At 35.5% G+C, this 18,992-nt stretch overlaps 2 protein-coding genes across 2 annotated transcripts in view; one reads left to right on the top strand and one right to left on the bottom strand.

Moving 5' to 3' along the window:
• LOC144840270 (uncharacterized) overlaps positions 1-7,839 on the top strand; it is a 63,498-nt gene extending 55,659 nt beyond the window's left edge. The window contains exons 50-56 of the mRNA XM_078696028.1: positions 3,438-3,554; positions 4,009-4,371; positions 4,894-5,016; positions 5,247-5,363; positions 6,064-6,174; positions 6,277-6,393; positions 6,788-7,839. Of these exons, the coding sequence (XP_078552154.1) occupies positions 3,438-3,554; positions 4,009-4,371; positions 4,894-5,016; positions 5,247-5,363; positions 6,064-6,174; positions 6,277-6,393; positions 6,788-6,801 (962 nt within the window). The 3' untranslated portion in view covers positions 6,802-7,839. The remainder of the gene's footprint in view (positions 1-3,437; positions 3,555-4,008; positions 4,372-4,893; positions 5,017-5,246; positions 5,364-6,063; positions 6,175-6,276; positions 6,394-6,787) is intronic.
• Positions 7,840-12,273: 4,434 nt separating this feature from the next.
• On the bottom strand, positions 12,274-18,330 carry LOC144840274 (uncharacterized). The gene is made up of 9 exons (XM_078696031.1): positions 18,172-18,330; positions 16,346-17,026; positions 16,038-16,109; positions 15,128-15,924; positions 14,235-15,030; positions 13,639-14,135; positions 13,268-13,530; positions 12,935-13,183; positions 12,274-12,846 (listed from the first exon to the last, which is right to left on the bottom strand). The coding sequence occupies exons 2-9, from the start codon at positions 16,890-16,892 to the stop codon at positions 12,306-12,308; spliced, it is 3,762 nt and encodes a 1,253-aa protein (XP_078552157.1). The 5' UTR covers positions 16,893-17,026; positions 18,172-18,330; the 3' UTR covers positions 12,274-12,305.
• Positions 18,331-18,992: the final 662 nt, after the last annotated feature.

Below are 18,992 nucleotides of genomic sequence, written 5' to 3'. Positions count from 1 at the left end.
ACAACACTTCTTCCTACCCCACAACATCAGTAGTCTGTGACAACACTTCTTCCTACCCCACAACATCAGTAGTCTGTGACAACACTTCTTCCTACCCCACAACATCAGTAGTCTGTGACAACACTTCTTCCTACTCCACAACATCAGTAGTCTGTGACAACACTTCTTCCTACCCCACAACATCAGTAGTCTGTGACAACACTTCTTCCTACCCCACAACATCAGTAGTCTGTGACAACACTTCTTCATACCCCACAACATCAGTAGTCTGTGACAACACTTCTTCCTACCCCACAACATCAGTAGTCTGTGACAACACTTCTTCCTACCCCACAACATCAGTAGTCTGTGACAACACTTCTTCCTACCCCACAACATCAGTAGTCTGTGACAACACTTCTTCCTACCCCACAACATCAGTAGTCTGTGACAACACTTCTTCCTACCCCACAACATCAGTAGTCTGTGACAACACTTCTTCATACCACACAACATCAGTAGTCTGTGACAACACTTCTTCCTACCCCACAACATCAGTAGTCTGTGACAACACTTCTTCCTACCACACAACATCAGTAGTCTGTGACAACACTTCTTCATACCCCACAACATCAGTAGTCTGTGACAACACTTCTTCATACTCCACAACATCAGTAGTCTGTGACAACACTTCTTCATACCCCACAACATCAGTAGTCTGTGACAACACTTCTTCCTACCCCACAACATCAGTAGTCTGTGACAACACTTCTTCATACTCCACAACATCAGTAGTCTGTGACAACACTTCTTCCTACCCCACAACATCAGTAGTCTGTGACAACACTTCTTCCTACCCCACAACATCAGTAGTCTGTGACAACACTTCTTCCTACCCCACAACATCAGTAGTCTGTGACAACACTTCTTCCTACCCCACAACATCAGTAGTCTGTGACAACACTTCTTCCTACCCCACAACATCAGTAGTCTGTGACAACACTTCTTCCTACCCCACAACATCAGTAGTCTGTGACAACACTTCTTCCTACCCCACAACATCAGTAGTCTGTGACAACACTTCTTCATACCCCACAACATCAGTAGTCTGTGACAACACTTCTTCCTACCCCACAACATCAGTAGTCTGTGACAACACTTCTTCCTACCCCACAACATCAGTAGTCTGTGACAACACTTCTTCATACCCCACAACATCAGTAGTCTATGACAACACTTCTTCCTACCCCACAACATCAGTAGTCTGTGACAACACTTCTTCATACTCCACAACATCAGTAGTCTGTGACAACACTTCTTCATACCCCACAACATCAGTAGTCTGTGACAACACTTCTTCATACCCCACAACATCAGTAGTCTGTGACAACACTTCTTCATACCCCACAACATCAGTAGTCTGTGACAACACTTCTTCATACCCCACAACATCAGTAGTCTATGACAACACTTCTTCCTACCCCACAACATCAGTAGTCTGTGACAACACTTCTTCCTACTCCACAACATCAGTAGTCTGTGACAACACTTCTTCCTACCCCACAACATCAGTAGTCTGTGACAACACTTCTTCCTACCCCACAACATCAGTAGTCTGTGACAACACTTCTTCCTACCCCACAACATCAGTAGTCTGTGACAACACTTCTTCATACTCCACAACATCAGTAGTCTGTGACAACACTTCTTCCTACCCCACAACATCAGTAGTCTGTGACAACACTTCTTCCTACCCCACAACATCAGTAGTCTGTGACAACACTTCTTCATACTCCACAACATCAGTAGTCTGTGACAACACTTCTTCCTACCCCACAACATCAGTAGTCTGTGACAACACTTCTTCATACTCCACAACATCAGTAGTCTGTGACAACACTTCTTCATACTCCACAACATCAGTAGTCTGTGACAACACTTCTTCCTACCCCACAACATCAGTAGTCTGTGACAACACTTCTTCCTACCCCACAACATCAGTAGTCTGTGACAACACTTCTTCCTACTCCACAACATCAGTAGTCTGTGACAACACTTCTTCATACCCCACAACATCAGTAGTCTGTGACAACACTTCTTCATACCACACAACATCAGTAGTCTGTGACAACACTTCTTCATACCCCACAACATCAGTAGTCTGTGACAACACTTCTTCATACCACACAACATCAGTAGTCTGTGACAACACTTCTTCCTACCCCACAACATCAGTAGTCTGTGACAACACTTCTTCATACTCCACAACATCAGTAGTCTGTGACAACACTTCTTCATACCCCACAACATCAGTAGTCTGTGACAACACTTCTTCCTACCCCACAACATCAGTAGTCTGTGACAACACTTCTTCATACTCCACAACATCAGTAGTCTGTGACAACACTTCTTCCTACCCCACAACATCAGTAGTCTGTGACAACACTTCTTCCTACTCCACAACATCAGTAGTCTGTGACAACACTTCTTCATACCCCACAACATCAGTAGTCTGTGACAACACTTCTTCCTACTCCACAACATCAGTAGTCTGTGACAACACTTCTTCCTACCCCACAACATCAGTAGTCTGTGACAACACTTCTTCCTACCCCACAACATCAGTAGTCTGTGACAACACTTCTTCCTACCCCACAACATCAGTAGTCTGTGACAACACTTCTTCCTACCCCACAACATCAGTAGTCTGTGACAACACTTCTTCCTACTCCACAACATCAGTAGTCTGTGACAACACTTCTTCATACCCCACAACATCAGTAGTCTGTGACAACACTTCTTCATACCACACAACATCAGTAGTCTGTGACAACACTTCTTCATACCCTCTGCACAACACTTCTTCCTACCCTTTGTACAACACTTCTTCCTACCCTTACAATTGAGAATGAGGAAAGGCAGAGTGAACGTTATCATATAGATTGTTCTAAAGCTTGAATCTTGTGTTAATGTAAATGTACCGTATTATATAAATGTTAAATGTATTAGTTATTACAGTATTATGCTAACACTGGGTTGAGATTTTAACTAAACTTCAGTTAATAGCAGTTAAGCTCTGTCTACACTAGCAAACGTTAGGTGACAAATTTGATGTGCCCATATACGGACATGATGATGATGTTATATAACTACCATATTTGGGCATATTACTACCATATTTGGGCACATCACACTTTTTTTGCCAAACTAGTTTGATAGTGCAGACAAAGCTTAATGCTTTACTTTGAACTGAACCTAATCATGATAATTTCAAAATATGTCAACACACCCAGTAATACAAGAGTCTGGTTGGTGTATGCAACCACTAAAGAGAGGGCCGCAAATTCAGCTCCAGTATAACATATAATATTACTTTTATTTCGGAACACAATATTATTTATTTTGCACATCACATTTATTATTAATATAATATTCACATAATATTTTACAACCTTCAGATGTAATGGAATGCTTGAGTGATCCATGTAAAAACGGCGCAACGTGTATTGATAATCTCGGGTTTTATCAGTGCTCTTGTCTCAGTGGCTTCACTGGGGTCAATTGTGAAATAACAGGTGACTGGTTATTTATATTAATGGGCTGACTCGGATTTAAATCCACACTGTAGTATAATCTAAACCGTTTCATAGTGCGTACTATTGCACACCATGTGACCCACAATTGTCCAATCAAATGACAGGAATTTATTTCCCAGTCAATACAGGTAGTTGTAATATTATTTGGTTTATTTGTTTTTCGTTGGTGTTTGTTTGTTTCGGGGGTTAATACTGGGTTTTTACAAAGTTGAGTACTAACGGGTTATTTCAAGGAATGATTTTTTTAACAATGTTTATATTACAGAACATCAAACCAAATATTATGAATCGCCAGTAATATGTAGCATTTATAATAAACGAAGAATCGTATACAGTAGTATCCAAACTATTTTATTTTTCTTTATTACCTGCTCGTGCTACTTCGTCACCTCTCTTATTATACCATCATGTAACAGCGTATTAATTTTTACAGGAGCAAGCGGCTGTATTTCTACCTCATATCTGGATGTAAACGGTTCATTATTTCTCGCCACACCTGGCTATCCCAATAACTACCCCAACAACTGGTTCTGCAGATGGATAATATATGCACCAGAAGATGTTCAAATCAGGGTCATGTTTATTGAATTTTCCACCGAGAAAAACTATGATTTCTTAAGTGTCGGAAACGGAGACGATCCAATTAATTTCACAACTAGGGTGATCCATGCCTCTGGGAATATAATACCGGTGAACTTTATTTCTGATAATAATGCCACGTGGATAACGTTTACGTCCGATATGCAGAATATTTCAACTGGAGTTTCTATGGAAATTATTGATAATGCTTTGGCTGGTAAGATTTTGATAAATGCTTTGTTGAAAATGATTTTAAAAAATGTATAATATGCCTGGGAGTGTAGAAAATCAATAATCATTATTTGGAAACAAATATTGAATGGCACTCGTGTGTAACGGTGTGTCCAAAATGAATTAATTACAAAAAGGAACACATTAAAATTATACAAACAACCATAACATGTAAATTATGATATTATTCTGCAGTTTTGATATGAATGATATTACCTTTCTTTAAAATATTGCTGATGACATAAACCGTACTAAACCGGATACATAATGTATACACTTTTATTACCCATTGTTTATGCACTCCAAATATGTTTTACAATAGTATGTGTAACTGTAACTTCTAGTTATATATATTATGATATAAAATATAAACATTTGCAATACAGAAAAACACAAACTGCAAGGACATATACAACATTTAATCATTGTTTATCATTCAAAATATGCATAGTAAGCTTGTGGAGATATAAATAATAGTCATCATCAACCTAATTTTATACATTTTTAGTGGGATGCGTTGGTAGACCTTGTTTACATGGTTCGACGTGTGTGGAGGACCCAATGACTGAGCTTGGCTATCAATGCGTATGTGCAGTTGGATGGATAGGATATAACTGTGAAAACCAAACTAGTAAGTGTGCATTCAGTCCCCGTTTTATCCCCTGATTCGTTTAAGCTCTGTCTACACTATCTAACTAGTTTGTTAAGACAATCAAATAACATTTTTTTTCCTCCAAAAACATGATATAAAACGAAATTTAAAACGATACCAATATAAACAATATGACTGGTGAGCAGCAATTGGCCTAATTTAAAAAAAACAACAAGATAACAATAATGAATGTTTATTTTGTGTTTCAGTGGGTGAAGCTGACCTTTGTGATTTTAACATGTGCTTTAGCGGAGGCACATGTGTTGTGGTAGATGGCCAAGTCCAGTGTGAATGTCCAGAGGGATTCGAGGGTCAGCTTTGTGAAGGTACATAAGAAGTCCAGTGTAATTATTAGTCAAAACCTCATACTAAGGTCACTATGACAGGTGCCCAATAATTTGGGGTTGGTGGCCCACATACTTGCTCGGTATTTTAAGTCTTCAGCAGGACCAACACATTATTAGAATGTTTTGGCAAAAGCAATTTGTAACTTTTAGAATTTGGCCGAGTTATATGTTTCTTTTCTCTCTAAAAAAACGTTTATGATAAATATAGTTTTATAAATAAGTTCAAATTAAGTTTAAGAGATATTGAAAGACAATATTCTTTGATAAAGTTGGTTCTTTTTCTAGATTGAATTTTTTTGGTAGATTAAAAAATAAGACATTGCTTTAGAAAGTTCCCATATTATTCATATTACAGAATTTAAAATAAAATAAATTGTAACTAAGTTAGATTAGGTGTTCTTTACCTCGAAATTGAAAAAGACGCCGGACAAGAACACCAAAAGAGGAGAGAATGTTTAAATTAGTTAGAAATGTCCTTTATATAATTAAGAAAACAATTTCTTCTATATTTTTTTTCCCTAATGTCAAGTAAAAAAAAAGTTTTATCCTTGCTAAGGTTCATTCATTTATTCGGCCCATGGCCTATGTATATCAAATGACCTAGGAAAGAAGAAGAAAAACAGTTGCCTTTCTTTCTACAAACCAATGTATATAATGTATGCTTTTTTTATATTTTCAGTGAACCCTTGTGAACCTAATATGTGTCAAAATGGTGGTATTTGCAGAGTTGAAAATGGAATAGCTGTTTGTGATTGTCCAGAATTTTTCGGTGGTTCACTTTGTGACAATGGTAAAGTATTTATGTACATTTTAAAGTAAAAAAAAATTATTATTATTTCTGAAAATTGATATCGATCTTCATTTATTCATGTTTCTGTTTATTTCGCTGTAGAGTTCAATGCTTGTAATACCAACCCTTGCCTAAATGGAGGAACATGTGTCGATTCTAATGAAGACAGGTTTATCTGCTCCTGCCCTTCTGGCTTCAGTGGAGAATTATGTCAAACTAGTAAGTTCTATAGAAAATAAAATGATTGAAATTATTGAGTTGCAAGTTGAACAATTCTTTGTGAAAAATTATTGAAATTCTCAAATCTTTTTAATTTGGGGATCAAATATCACAATGATGTCCAATATTCTTGATTTAATATAACTAATGTGACCGGTCTCTGCAGTACAGACTTTGTGTATATGAACTTATTTCAAATACACTGTTTTAGAATATTAGAAAATCTAATTTGTCGTTGATTATGGCAGATGCTACTGGGGTAGAGGCGGGGGAGTTCCAAAAGTGATTAAAAAGGAATCCAAACTTACAGCATCCTAAGTCCTATCTCTAATAAATATGTGGCACGCGTGCATATTTGCACAAGATTAATATAATAATAATTCTTTTCTTTCAGTTATCACAGGTTAGGAAGTTCACTTCTGCATCTCTGACACAGCTCAATGTAGTCACATTATATCCTCATACGTCACTGCATGTATCCTGCATCATATTCTGAATACAATTATTTTCTTTACCGACACTTTTTTATTGACAATAAGGTAGTAACACTATTGAAATTTTAGTGTAGATATAGTGAAGAAAACATGACATAATCTACTGCAGAAATGAAATTCTGCAGATGCATTATATAAAAAGGCTGTATTGATATTTATACTGAATGTCAGTTGCTTGTATTACTATTGATATTGCCTTGTTGGAGTAAAAATAATAGTGATTAGCATTATATATAATATATGTGGTTTGGGGAATGTAAACAACAAGCTTAGATATAGTCAACAATTAGTAGCCCAAATATTTATTTATTTAAATGTATAATCATGTGTTAACTTGTATATACAGTGCATTTGATTTATTTAGAAGTATTGTTTATTTAGAAATATTTCTGTATCTAAGTATTTTAAACATCTATCACATTTAGATGTACATGGTATGCAATTGCATATGCATGAGTTTACAATGACATATTCATGAGTCATATGTTCATGTAGGCCTACATGAACTACATTAGGATGCATGCATTAGGATGCATGCATTAGTTAGGATTTACATATCCATGAGTTTAATTTGCATATGCATAAATTGTATACATATATATGCATGTTTTTAAATATGATGAGTCATATTTACATAATGAATGATGTAAAAAGATTTTATTTGTTTCATGTACATATTTATATTTATGATTTTTTTTTCATAATATTTAAAATTTAACTCAAATATGTATTACTCTAACTATTAACTACTAGGTTTAATAAAAAATTGCTGTCTAATTTCTAATACGTCATTATTCTGCATTATGATGAAGAGTAAGTACTGTACTACTTTTACTGCAGTAAGCGAGAGAGCTTACCTGCACAGTGTCTTTACATAATTCCTAATATAATTTTAAATTTGCATAAGTTTACATTATTCTGCATTATGGATAATAGCAAGTACTACAACTTTTACTGCAGTAAGCGAGAGAGCTTACCTGTACAACTGTCTTTACATAATTCCTAATATAATTTTAAATTTGCATAAGTTTACATTATTCTGCATTATGGAGAATAGCAAGTACTACTACTTTTACTGCAGTAAGCAAGAAAAGCTTACCTGCACAATGTTTTTCAAATTGATTAAATTATTATTGAAGACATGTATTATACAAATTCTTGCTTGTCAAACTTTTTTTTTCGTATCAATCGCATGTTTTCACGCAAATCAAAATAGTGCTCGAAAAAAAGTACTGACTTTTGAATCTTTTTGAGGTAACATTATGTGCATCTGCGCATGACAAAGTTTGATACAGTAAACAACAACAAACAAAAAAGTCAAAACTGGCCAAAATATTGACTATTTACTTTTTAATATTTATTGAGGTAACATGCATTTCAAATTATAATATAGTAACCAGTTACGTCAAAAGATAAAAATCAAAACTTTGCTATGCCATTTTCTGTAAAAATGTCCCTATAGACCTACTATAGTACATATTTTTTAGATTCGATAATATTCCTATATGAAACTATAAGATGATGATAACACAGTATATGCGCATATATGGCAATATTATTGCATAATAATTTAATTTTTAAAAGTCGATTTTTTAAAAATCCAGGGAAATTTTCGAAAAATGGCCAAATTTCGACCTTTTTATTTTTCGATATAACTGGTTACTATAGCATAATTGACATGCGCAGAAACCATTATTCGACTCTGCGCATGTTTATTATGATATAGTAACCATTTATGTCAAAAAATAATTTCGACCATTTTATTTTTTGACATAACTGGTTACTATAGCATAATTGACATGCGCATAACCCATTATTCGACTCTGCGCATGTTTATTATGCGATAGTAACCATTTATGTCTAAAAATAAAAGGGTCGAAAATTGGCCATTTTTAGAAAATTTTCCTGTACTATACTGCCCTGTCATGAAAGAACGACTCAACTGACACATTTTTCAAAAATCACTTTTTTAGCTTTTTGGGCTATTTAGGGAATAATACACCTTGTGCTATATTTAGATATTCAAAATTTTGACTAGAAATATAAAATTTAAAATTCAAAATACCACTCAATTGCAAGTGTGTGTTACTATTGTCATCAAAGACTAACTCAACTGCAAATGTCATGAAAGACTCACTCAATTGACATATTAACACCTATTATGTCATAGGAAACCCAGTCAAGTGCACAACAATGGTGTGCTGTGTACTCAAATGTTGTTGTTTTAAACATTAAATAATTTTGTACTGCCCTACTAATAATTGTCAATATTTATTTTATTCAATACTTACTTAAACTTGTTTAGTTACTATTAGAGTATTAATTATATTTTTCGAATATTCAGAATTAAATACCCCGGAGAGACTACTGTATGTGAACACCATTATGCGAATATTCTCCCTCTTAAATTATTACTTAAAACTAAAAATTAAAAATACAAGAAACATAAAAAACAATATTTGAAACTTATTTTTAGATACAAATATATGTACACACTATTATATATACAGAAAAGTGGGAAATTTTATTGCTAGCAATATAACGACGGTAGTGTCCAGACAAAAATAATTTTAAAAATGGATGACTTAAATATCATGCCTTAAAAGGTGTCATTATGTTGAATAACATATATTCTTGTTCATTTTCCTCTAATGAAATAATATCACATATAAATTCATTCTTTATAAGCAAAAACCCCAATTAGTCTTAGGCTTAGCTTATAACAAGCCAAAAAACGCACAGGCAGACAATGGGCTTTGGGTGCCTTATATGACGTAGACAAAATTGGCCTAGGAACATAAATCATTTAAAAAATCACTATATAACTAAGTATTATATGAACTAAAGTCTTATTATCAAATTATTAAATAATATAAAATGTTTTTAATATATTTTTACGTTAAATTAGTACTTTCTTGAAAATACATTTTGTAGTTGAGTTGATTCTTTCATGACAAATGCAGTTGAGTCAGTCTTTCGTGATTTTCTTGTGTATGATTGACCAAGAATGTTATGAAAAAACAGTAAAACTGACATATCTAAAATTAGAGTCAGTAAATTTAATAAAACTTTCTACACAATAAAGAGTACTTATATGTACTACTAAAAGGTGTGAAAATCAAAATAGTATTATCTACACATAAGAAGGGCTAAAACAATAACACGTTTTGTTGATTATCTCAAATGGTTTATGCAGTTGAGTCGTTCTTTCATGACGGGGCAGTATAGTACAGGGATTTTTTCCAAAAATGGCCAAATTTCGACCTTTTTATTTTTCGATATAGCTGGTTATTATAGCATAATTGACATGCGCAGAACCCATTATTCAACTCTGCACATGTTTATTATGTTATAGTAACCATTTATGTCCAAAAATAATTTTCGACCATTTTATTTTTTGACATAACTGGTTACTATAGCATAATTGACATGCGCAGAAACCCATTATTCGACTCTGCGCATGTTTATTATGCGATAGTAACTATTTATGTCCAAAAATAAAAGGGTCGAAAATTTGTCATTTTTCAAAAATTTCCCTGTACTATAGTACAGAAATTTTTTCCAAAATTGGCAAAATTTCGACCTTTTTAATTTTTCATTTAACTGGCTACTATAGCATAATTGACATGCGCAGAACCCATTATTCGACTCTGTGCATGTTTATTATGCGATAGTAACCATTTATGTCTAAAAATAAAAGGGTCGAAAATTGGCCATTTTTAGAAAATTTCCCTGTACTATAGTACAGGGATTTTTTCCAAAAATGGCCAAATTTCGACCTTTTTATTTTTCGATATAACTGGTTACTATAGCATAATTGACATGCGCAGAACCCATTATTCGACTCTGCGCATGTTTATTATGCTACAGTAATCATTTATGCCTAAAAATAATTTTCGACCATTTTATTTTTTGACATAACTGGTTACTATAGCATAATTGACATGCGCAGAACCCATTATTCGACTATGCGCATGTTTATTATGCTATAGTTACCATTTATGCCTAAAAATAATTTTCGACCATTTTATTTTTTGACATAACTGGTTACTATAGCATAATTGACATGCACAGAACCCAATATTCGACTCTGCGCATGTTTATTATGCGATAGTAACCATTTATGTCCAAAAATAAAAGGGTCGAAAATTGGCTATTTTTAGAAAATTTCCCTGTACTATAGTACAGGGATTTTTTCAAAAAATGGCATAATTTCGACCTTTTTATTTTTCGATATAACTGGTTACTATATCATAATTGACATGCGCAGAACCCAATATTCGACTCTGCGCATGTTTATTATGCGATAGTAACCATTTATGTCCAAAAATAAAAGGGTCGAAAATTGGCCATTTTTAGAAAATTTCCCTGCGCAAAGGGTACAGCTCAATCTTCTCATTCGGAAAGGTAAAGAACGCAAAAAGAAATGGACAAGAAATGGACAGAGCCATGTGGGGTCATTAAAACTGAATTGGACTGGGTCATTAGATAATGAGGAAACGGGACAATTGGCCAATGGGGCCCAAGAATCTAGGAGGTTGTTTTGAATACCGGCATACTAAAAACTGTCAATTTTAGGGGTTTATCACATGATCGATGTATTAAATGAATAAAAATATTAAATAATAGAATAATAAGACTTTAATTTTATGTTAAAAGTTGAGAAAGTCGACATTGTTTTATCCAATTTTCGAAACAAAATCCTTGTACTATAGTACATGAATTTTGTTTTTTAAAAAACGGTAAATTCGACTACAATATGTGTGCTGTATTAGTTATTAATTAACTAGTTAAAAAACCCACCCTGACTTCTAATTGGCCAACAATATTCCAAGTAGTTTGATATTAAGTTAGCCTTTTTCAAAAATTGAGACAAAATTACCGTTAACTTTGTCTGGGGCTTTTTTTCTAGGCCACATGGTACCATACGATATGTGTAACTGTCAGAGGAGTAACTAAAGGTTACTGGATGATAACCTCTATAGTATGAGTTATTATCACAATATATTATTAGAATTGGTGGAAGGAATTATTTGATTCACATTAAAATGAATTGTAGTGGAATTGCTCTTGAAATAAATATAAAATATTTGAGAATTTACACTGCTAAGGAAATACTCTTGACAAGAATATAGAATTCACCATTTAATGTACACTCAACTGCAAAAAGTTTCCCCTCTGCTTTTTTTGTAAGGGCTTGGGACCTTCAAATACAAAGTGCAATGAATGATATAATGTAAATTATAATGTAATAATTAAAACTGAATATAATTTATAAAAATTACAAAATAATTTACAACATTAATCATTGCTCTTTGGATTTGGCAGCATTAAAAACTTTTTTTTTTTTTTATTATTATTTAAAAAAAATTGAAGATATATGAAAGAGTATAAAAAGTCTATCCATGGCTACAAAAATCATTTGGAATCATTCTTGTTGCTGCTTTTTTTCCGCTCTTGACGAAGGCGACGGATGGCAACCATAGTCGATTTCCATTCTTCAAAAGTCACATCAGATGTTGCAGCACAATACCAATTTCCATAGTACTGAGTGTGGTTCTTATTTAACCTTGGTTGCTTACACTTTGAGCACACAATCGCAGACGTTCTTGGTTTGTATATTTTGATCGGTTTCCCTTCCGATATGTCTTTAGCCACTCGTTTTCTGTACAAGAGGGTAGTTCTAGGAATACGAGTACTGCTAGCCTCAGGGACTGATGGTGGTGGTTTTGCTATCTCGCCTGGAACTGGGATCGACTGTCTGTTTCCTAAATAGGCTAGGCCGGAAGTGTTTTTTGGTAGGACAAATGTGAAAGATGGAGCGCTTGTATGAACGTTTAGCACCGCTGGCTTGGTTAAAGGTTCAAGTAGGGTTTTATCAGAGACAAGTTTGGGTACTGTTGCTGAGATGCCAGATTCCAACACTTGCCGCTCTTGCTTCTTTGATGTTCTGTTGTACCTGTTGTAAATAAATCAAACACAGTATTTAAAAACTTGAATGTATTTACTGTAGTGTAAAATAACAGTAATAACAAGTTAAAACTCACCACTGGATGAGTGTCGTACGATTTATCTCCATCAACTGAAGCTTAGCAAACAACATCAGGTGTCCATTCGATAGCACTTTCCGACGAATGTTCTTGTAGCCTTTGGTAATGAGCGGCCAGCGCTGGAAACGTTTACCTTCGATAGATACGGTAGATGGATACGCTTCACACAGTTTGGTAATAATGCACTCCATATATCGATTGCAGTCCGGCCACTGAGCTGGTCCGGTGTTCTGACCTAAGAAGCATCTTTTTAAAAAAAAACAACAAAGAAACGAGTTAGATTTAAGACTCATCATGCAACAAAGTGAAAAACGCTGGAAACTGCCTTACCGTCGAGTGCTTTCAACACCAGGTATTACGGAAGTAGTTTTACTTTTCTTGAACCTGCCTTTCGTCAAGTAATCTTGATGCCGTGCTTTGCGCTTAATGGTTTTGTCATAAGCATCCAGGTTGTTCCACAACTTTGCGACATGTTCAGCATGACTTTGACTTATCACTCCACTGTCTTCCTTAAACTGCATAAGGTAGTCTGCCAGGGCTTCAACTTTGGCGTAGCCTGGAATGTTGTCCGGTCCAGTGGAATCCTCAAGTTCCTAAATTGTAAAATATGAAAACAAAATAAATTATTAGACTCGTGCATTGTATTTCAAAACAGAAACAAAATTTGTGAGGTAGAAGCTAATAATACAAATTTAACTCACTGTGTCAATAAGGGCTGCTTTTCCTTCACCATCATCATCATTACCGTCACATAAAGGCAAGGGCTCCAGCTGGGGTGGTGAGATTTCTTTAGCATTTCGAGGTTTAAAACAACGCTTAGGTGGTTTGTAGTCAGGTTGAGTCTTGTCATCATAACCTTCATCAACATCAAAAGTGTAAATTTCTTCATCAAAGTCTTCATCATTAATGGTATCTGTTTTGACAGGAAATTGAGTTTCGAGTACTTTGTTCGACTGGCTATACAGGTACTCCACTCCGATGAGTTCTCCAGTGTACTTGTTTGGAATGATAAAACTTTTGTACACTTTTTTGCCAATCACTTGCTCTGCCAGTATGTTGAGAGCATGCTGATGCAGTCCACTATATGTACTGGAGATGGGTGCTCCAGACTGGGTAGCAGCTAGTGCACGGTTTGCATTCCATCGAACAAGTCCTTCCATCAGGTAAGCTTGGAAATGTAAGTCGCTAGCACGCTCACCTGAGAAAAAAATAAAACATCCATAATTATGAAATTATACAAAAATCAGTAGATAGGTTTGAAGATTTGGTAGATACCAAATAAAAAGTAATACTGTACCTGGAATAAACCTGTTAAGGTGAAGGTGAAACGATTCCAAAGAAGTGGAGCCTCTTGCGCAACGATAAACTGGCAAGGTAACTCCACCCTTAAGCATCTCGCTGGTTTTTGTGTAGAGCGGGATGCCTTCTGGATCCTGGATGCAGGCGATGTGTCGCTCTTGTGAGCTCCAGATATCCCAGGTCTGTTCGGAGTCTAAGAGTGGGACGCCCATTGTGTCACGGCCTTCTTCACCATCGAGGGAAGTCAGGAGCTCTCGGATTAGGTCGGCAGTCTCGCGAGTCCCTCGTGTTGTCCTGCGACAATGTAAAGCATACTCCTTCTTGCTGATGTTTTTCAATATGATGTCGTCTGTTGGGTTGGAATGCTTCTTGCTTGCAATGAGCTGTTCACGCTTGGCGAGCTTCAGACGTTCAACATCGTCAGCGCTCCACTCAAAAATGCAAGCGGAAAGACGTTTGAGAAAGATCGGATACAACTGATGTGATTCTGTTGAACAAGCTGCAGCAATTCTCCTCATGAAGTGCCAGATGTCCAGGCGAATTTGCATGTCAGGCCAGGCGCTGAACATCTTCCTTATGCTTGAATGACCGCAGCAGTCACGATCGACGTAGAGAATATCGGGAGGAGGTACGCCTGCCGAAGCATATCGGTTAATGATACCGTTTGTCATGTTGTTTAGGCCACATCCTTCTGCAGCAGTCAGGACTGTAATGAGCACCTGGCCGTGCTCATTTCCGACGTTTGTTGCCCATGCTCCTGTTCCACATGCACGACCGGCTAGCTTCCTTACAATCTGCAAAAAAAATATAATAATTATTAGGAAGAAAGCTTCCCGACAATCTGCAAAAAAAAATTTAAATAATTAAAAGCAAATTGCAGAAATTACTTACCCTTTTGGTCGAGTCAATCTTCAACACTCTTCCGAACGTCGATGTGATAGAAGCCTTGAGTTCGTCGATTCTTCCCATTACTTCGTTGCAGTAGATGGTGAGGAACCATTGGACAGTGGGAACAGGAATCATTTTAGACACCTCATCAAATTTAGAAGCAGCAATGACATAATCATCATGAGAACCACAGAACTTCTTGCAATTTTCTAAGTAGAGAGCCACTCTCTCATTCCACCGCCTTGTGTGTTGTTCTAAGACTTGTTGGCGAAGCTGTGATGGACTGTTCCCGAGACCACGGTACTTTAGAAGCTGCAGGACCCGGTTGTCGCAGGCCAAGTGATACGAAAGTACAACAGGAAACTGAAGGCGATGCGCTAAATCAAGTTGCTTTAAAATGTTTTCACTCCAGCCAATTTGTCTTTGTTGGCAGTTAGAGCACCTCAGTTGTTCTGTTGCAAGAAAGTAGTGGCAGTCTAAATCCAGGACTGGACGAACGATTCCATGGAGGCCGCCTGATGTTAGTGGATAGCTCTTGCATTCTGGCCGAGGGCAGACCAGCTTGACCTGCCAAGTCTTGCGGGGCAACCAAAGAAGAAGACGATGACCGAAGTAACTGTTGGCCATGGGTATGTTTTTGTTGAGCGGATCCGGTTGAGGTGGATAATACCAAAGTTGTTTGAGTTTAGTTGAATCCAACTCTGCGGTCCCTTTCTTCGATTTCTTGAATAAGGTTTTTGAAATCCACTGTTGATCAATCTCGGGCAAGTTCTTCTTCCATTTATCTGGTATGAGACAATCTGCAAGAAAAACCAAGACAAAATTGTATAATTAATTAAACTACATTATGTAATTTTCATTTTCTAGTTTTAAACATCAAACAAAATAATTAAAATTACATGAAATAAACTACCTTCACTATGTTTGATAGTTTCTGTAGTGGATGGCATAGTACTAACAGGTTCATAAGATGTATTTGGTTGAGCTGCAAGACGGAAAATTAAAGAATATTTAGCAGTAAACTACTTTCATTCGCTATCTACAGTATGCTAGAAAGCAATATATTTAAACAACACGATTTTATGATTGAGTATAAATGAATGCATAAAAAAAAACCTAAACCCAGCAAACCTACAACATACACAGGCACTAAAAATGCAAAACCTCGAATTATTAATTTAAAAAATGCACAAAAAACACAAAATATGAAATAAGTCTTACCTGGTGCATATGAGGTTGATGGCTGCAAAGAAGCATCAAAGACATCAGTACCAGAAAGTGTTTCATCTGTGACATCCTTAACCTTTTGTAGCTCAATACCAACAGGTATGTACGATGTCTGTCTAGTTGGGCATTTCCTGAGGCGTTTTATTTCTTTCATTGCTATGGCTTCTTTGCCTTCTGGGAAAGACTCCAAGTACCTCTTAAAGTTGAATTTGTTGATATTAAGTGAACTTGTACTTGGAATTTCATTAGCCATTTTAATTACAAAACATACTGCATATTCCAGTACATTTTCGACCATCCACTTGAATGTTTGTCCACTGTATTTACCATGCTGAAACCTGTAGCAGCCCAACACATCACATTCATCTTTGGTGTTTCCACCCAGCCTGCACACCTCCTTCAAGGCATCTTGGCGTACATCATCAGGAGTTAGACACTTGCCAGTTGGTCGTTTTCTCAAGCTGTTAAATACTACAGCAGCAGATGTATCTTCAAGAATTAAGGCACCCTCTTCACTGCGCCGAAAAGTTGGTCTTAACATACTGTACTGTCTATTGAACACCTGCAAAACTAAAAAAACTGATCAAAGGCAAAAATATATGTAAGTAAAGTATGTGATAAAAGAAAATGTTACCCGTATAATGCCACTGTGCACCGTGCAGTTGTAGTAAATGGCTGTAAATAAAGGAAAATCAAATCTAAATAAAATATCTGTGGGTTAAAATTTCTCAAGTAATAATTAATAGTAGACCAAGACTTTAAATGTAAAATATTAATAAAATGAATCACATAGCATTAAAACATATCTACTAAGAACAAACTATTTTATCTAAATTAAATTAAGAAAATATTACATATGAATAATTATGTTTTTTTTTCAATTAACAAAACTATATAAAGAATTACAACATAAATTAGAGTAAATTGAATAATCTTTGTTTATTAAACAGTGTATGTATTAACTCTTTGATCCCTGAGCACTTCCTTTAATGCAATCAAATTATTTGAGAATCTTATCTAAATCCACAAATACAGTTGATTGCCTAATTAAACGAATGCTTTAGATCAAAGAGTAGAAGCCTACACTTAATTAAACAATCATTATAATAAAAGTTAAATTGTTTATCTATCAATTAGAAGGCTTAGTCTGTTTCCCATGGATGCTATTCTGATACAGCACACATTTAGTTTTTTATAGTTTAAAATTATGTTAGGCCTAAAATCTATTACAGGCTACATAGGCTAGTCTAACTAGTAGTAGGATTGTTAATATTAAATAAATTAAACTTTGAAGAATAGCTTACTTTAAACTAAATCGATAAATACTAATCTAAGCCTAGGCCTAGTCTATCTAACTACCCGTAGTAGATAAGTTTTGAAGAAAAAAAATAACAGGGAGCCTTAAGTAAGTATAGCATCTTACTAGGGCCTATAGCCCTTGCAGGCCCATGGTTTGACTTACAATTCATGGCAACCAAAAAAGTCTTTCTATCTAGCCTAGCCTAGGCGGCCTATATAGTAAATACATTAATTAAAGTAAGTGTCGAGTGACACTATATCTAAACCCTAACTAAGCTATAAAGGCATGCGTTATTGTTAATACTTTATGAAATATATGTAGGCCTATTGGTAATTAGGGGGGGGGGGGGGGGGAAGTAATAATAGCAAATGCATTTTACCCCACAGAGCAGACCGCCAACAAGAATTAGCGTCGACCGCGGGGCTGGCACCCATACAAACACATTTGCTAGGCCATAGTCACGGCCTAGGCCAAACAAGTTATCAACACTTTAAATGCATGAAATCAATTTCGCTCTTACCTTTAATGCAAGTACACGTTCGAGTTGAATACAGCTACTACCAGAATTCGCCTTGAAATTAATAATAATAATAATAAGTCTAGAGGATTTGTAAAAAGATGTTGTCGCATGTAAATCTGGACAAAATCTCATCATTGTTTGTGTTGTGAAAAACTTGTGGAAGTCAGATATTAATTACGTCACTTTTCAGTGTTCTGATTGGTCAAAATGACGACATTTGGAACACTTTTCTAAGGCTCTGCTTACGTCACTTTTCAGTGCTCTGATTGTTCAACTTTTGGAACGCTTTCCGCTGCTCTGATTGGTCAATCAGTTGTTCAATTCATTGTCCAATTCTACAGCACACATTGGGTTATTTGTAGCGCAATAGTACAGGGATTTTTTCCAAAAATGGCCAAATTTCGACCTTTTTATTTTTCGATATAACTGGTTACTATAGCATAATTGACATGCGCAGAACCCATTATTCGACTCTGCGCATGTTTATTATGCTACAGTAATCATTTATGCCTAAAAATAATTTTCGACCATTTTATTTTTTGACATAACTGGTTACTATAGCATAATTGACATGCGCAGAACCCATTATTCGACTATGCGCAGGTTTATTATGCTATAGTTACCATTTATGCCTAAAAATAATTTTCGACCATTTTATTTTTTGACATAACTGGTTACTATAGCATAATTGACATGCACAGAACCCAATATTCGACTCTGCGCATGTTTATTATGCGATAGTAACCATTTATGTCTAAAAATAAAAGGGTCGAAAATTGGCCATTTTTAGAAAATGTTCCTGTACTATAGTAGTGATTTTT

Source organism: Antedon bifida, chromosome 4, assembly GCF_963402885.1.
Source record: "Antedon bifida chromosome 4, ecAntBifi1.1, whole genome shotgun sequence".
Lineage (NCBI taxonomy): Eukaryota > Metazoa > Echinodermata > Crinoidea > Comatulida > Antedonidae > Antedon > Antedon bifida.
This window is presented reverse-complemented; position numbering and strand designations above follow the sequence as displayed.

Excerpts from the sequence above, each read along its gene's own strand:
- LOC144840274 (XM_078696031.1), bottom strand. The coding sequence starts at position 16,892 with ATGTTAAGACCAACTTTTCGGCGCAGTGAAGAGGGTGCCTTAATTCTT. Across the intron at positions 14,136-14,234 it reads CCTTAACAGGTTTATTCCAG|GTGAGCGTGCTAGCGACTTA; the intron begins GTACAGTATTAC and ends TTTTTTTCTCAG. Across the intron at positions 13,184-13,267 it reads GGTGTTGAAAGCACTCGACG|ATGCTTCTTAGGTCAGAACA; the intron begins GTAAGGCAGTTT and ends TTTTTTAAAAAG.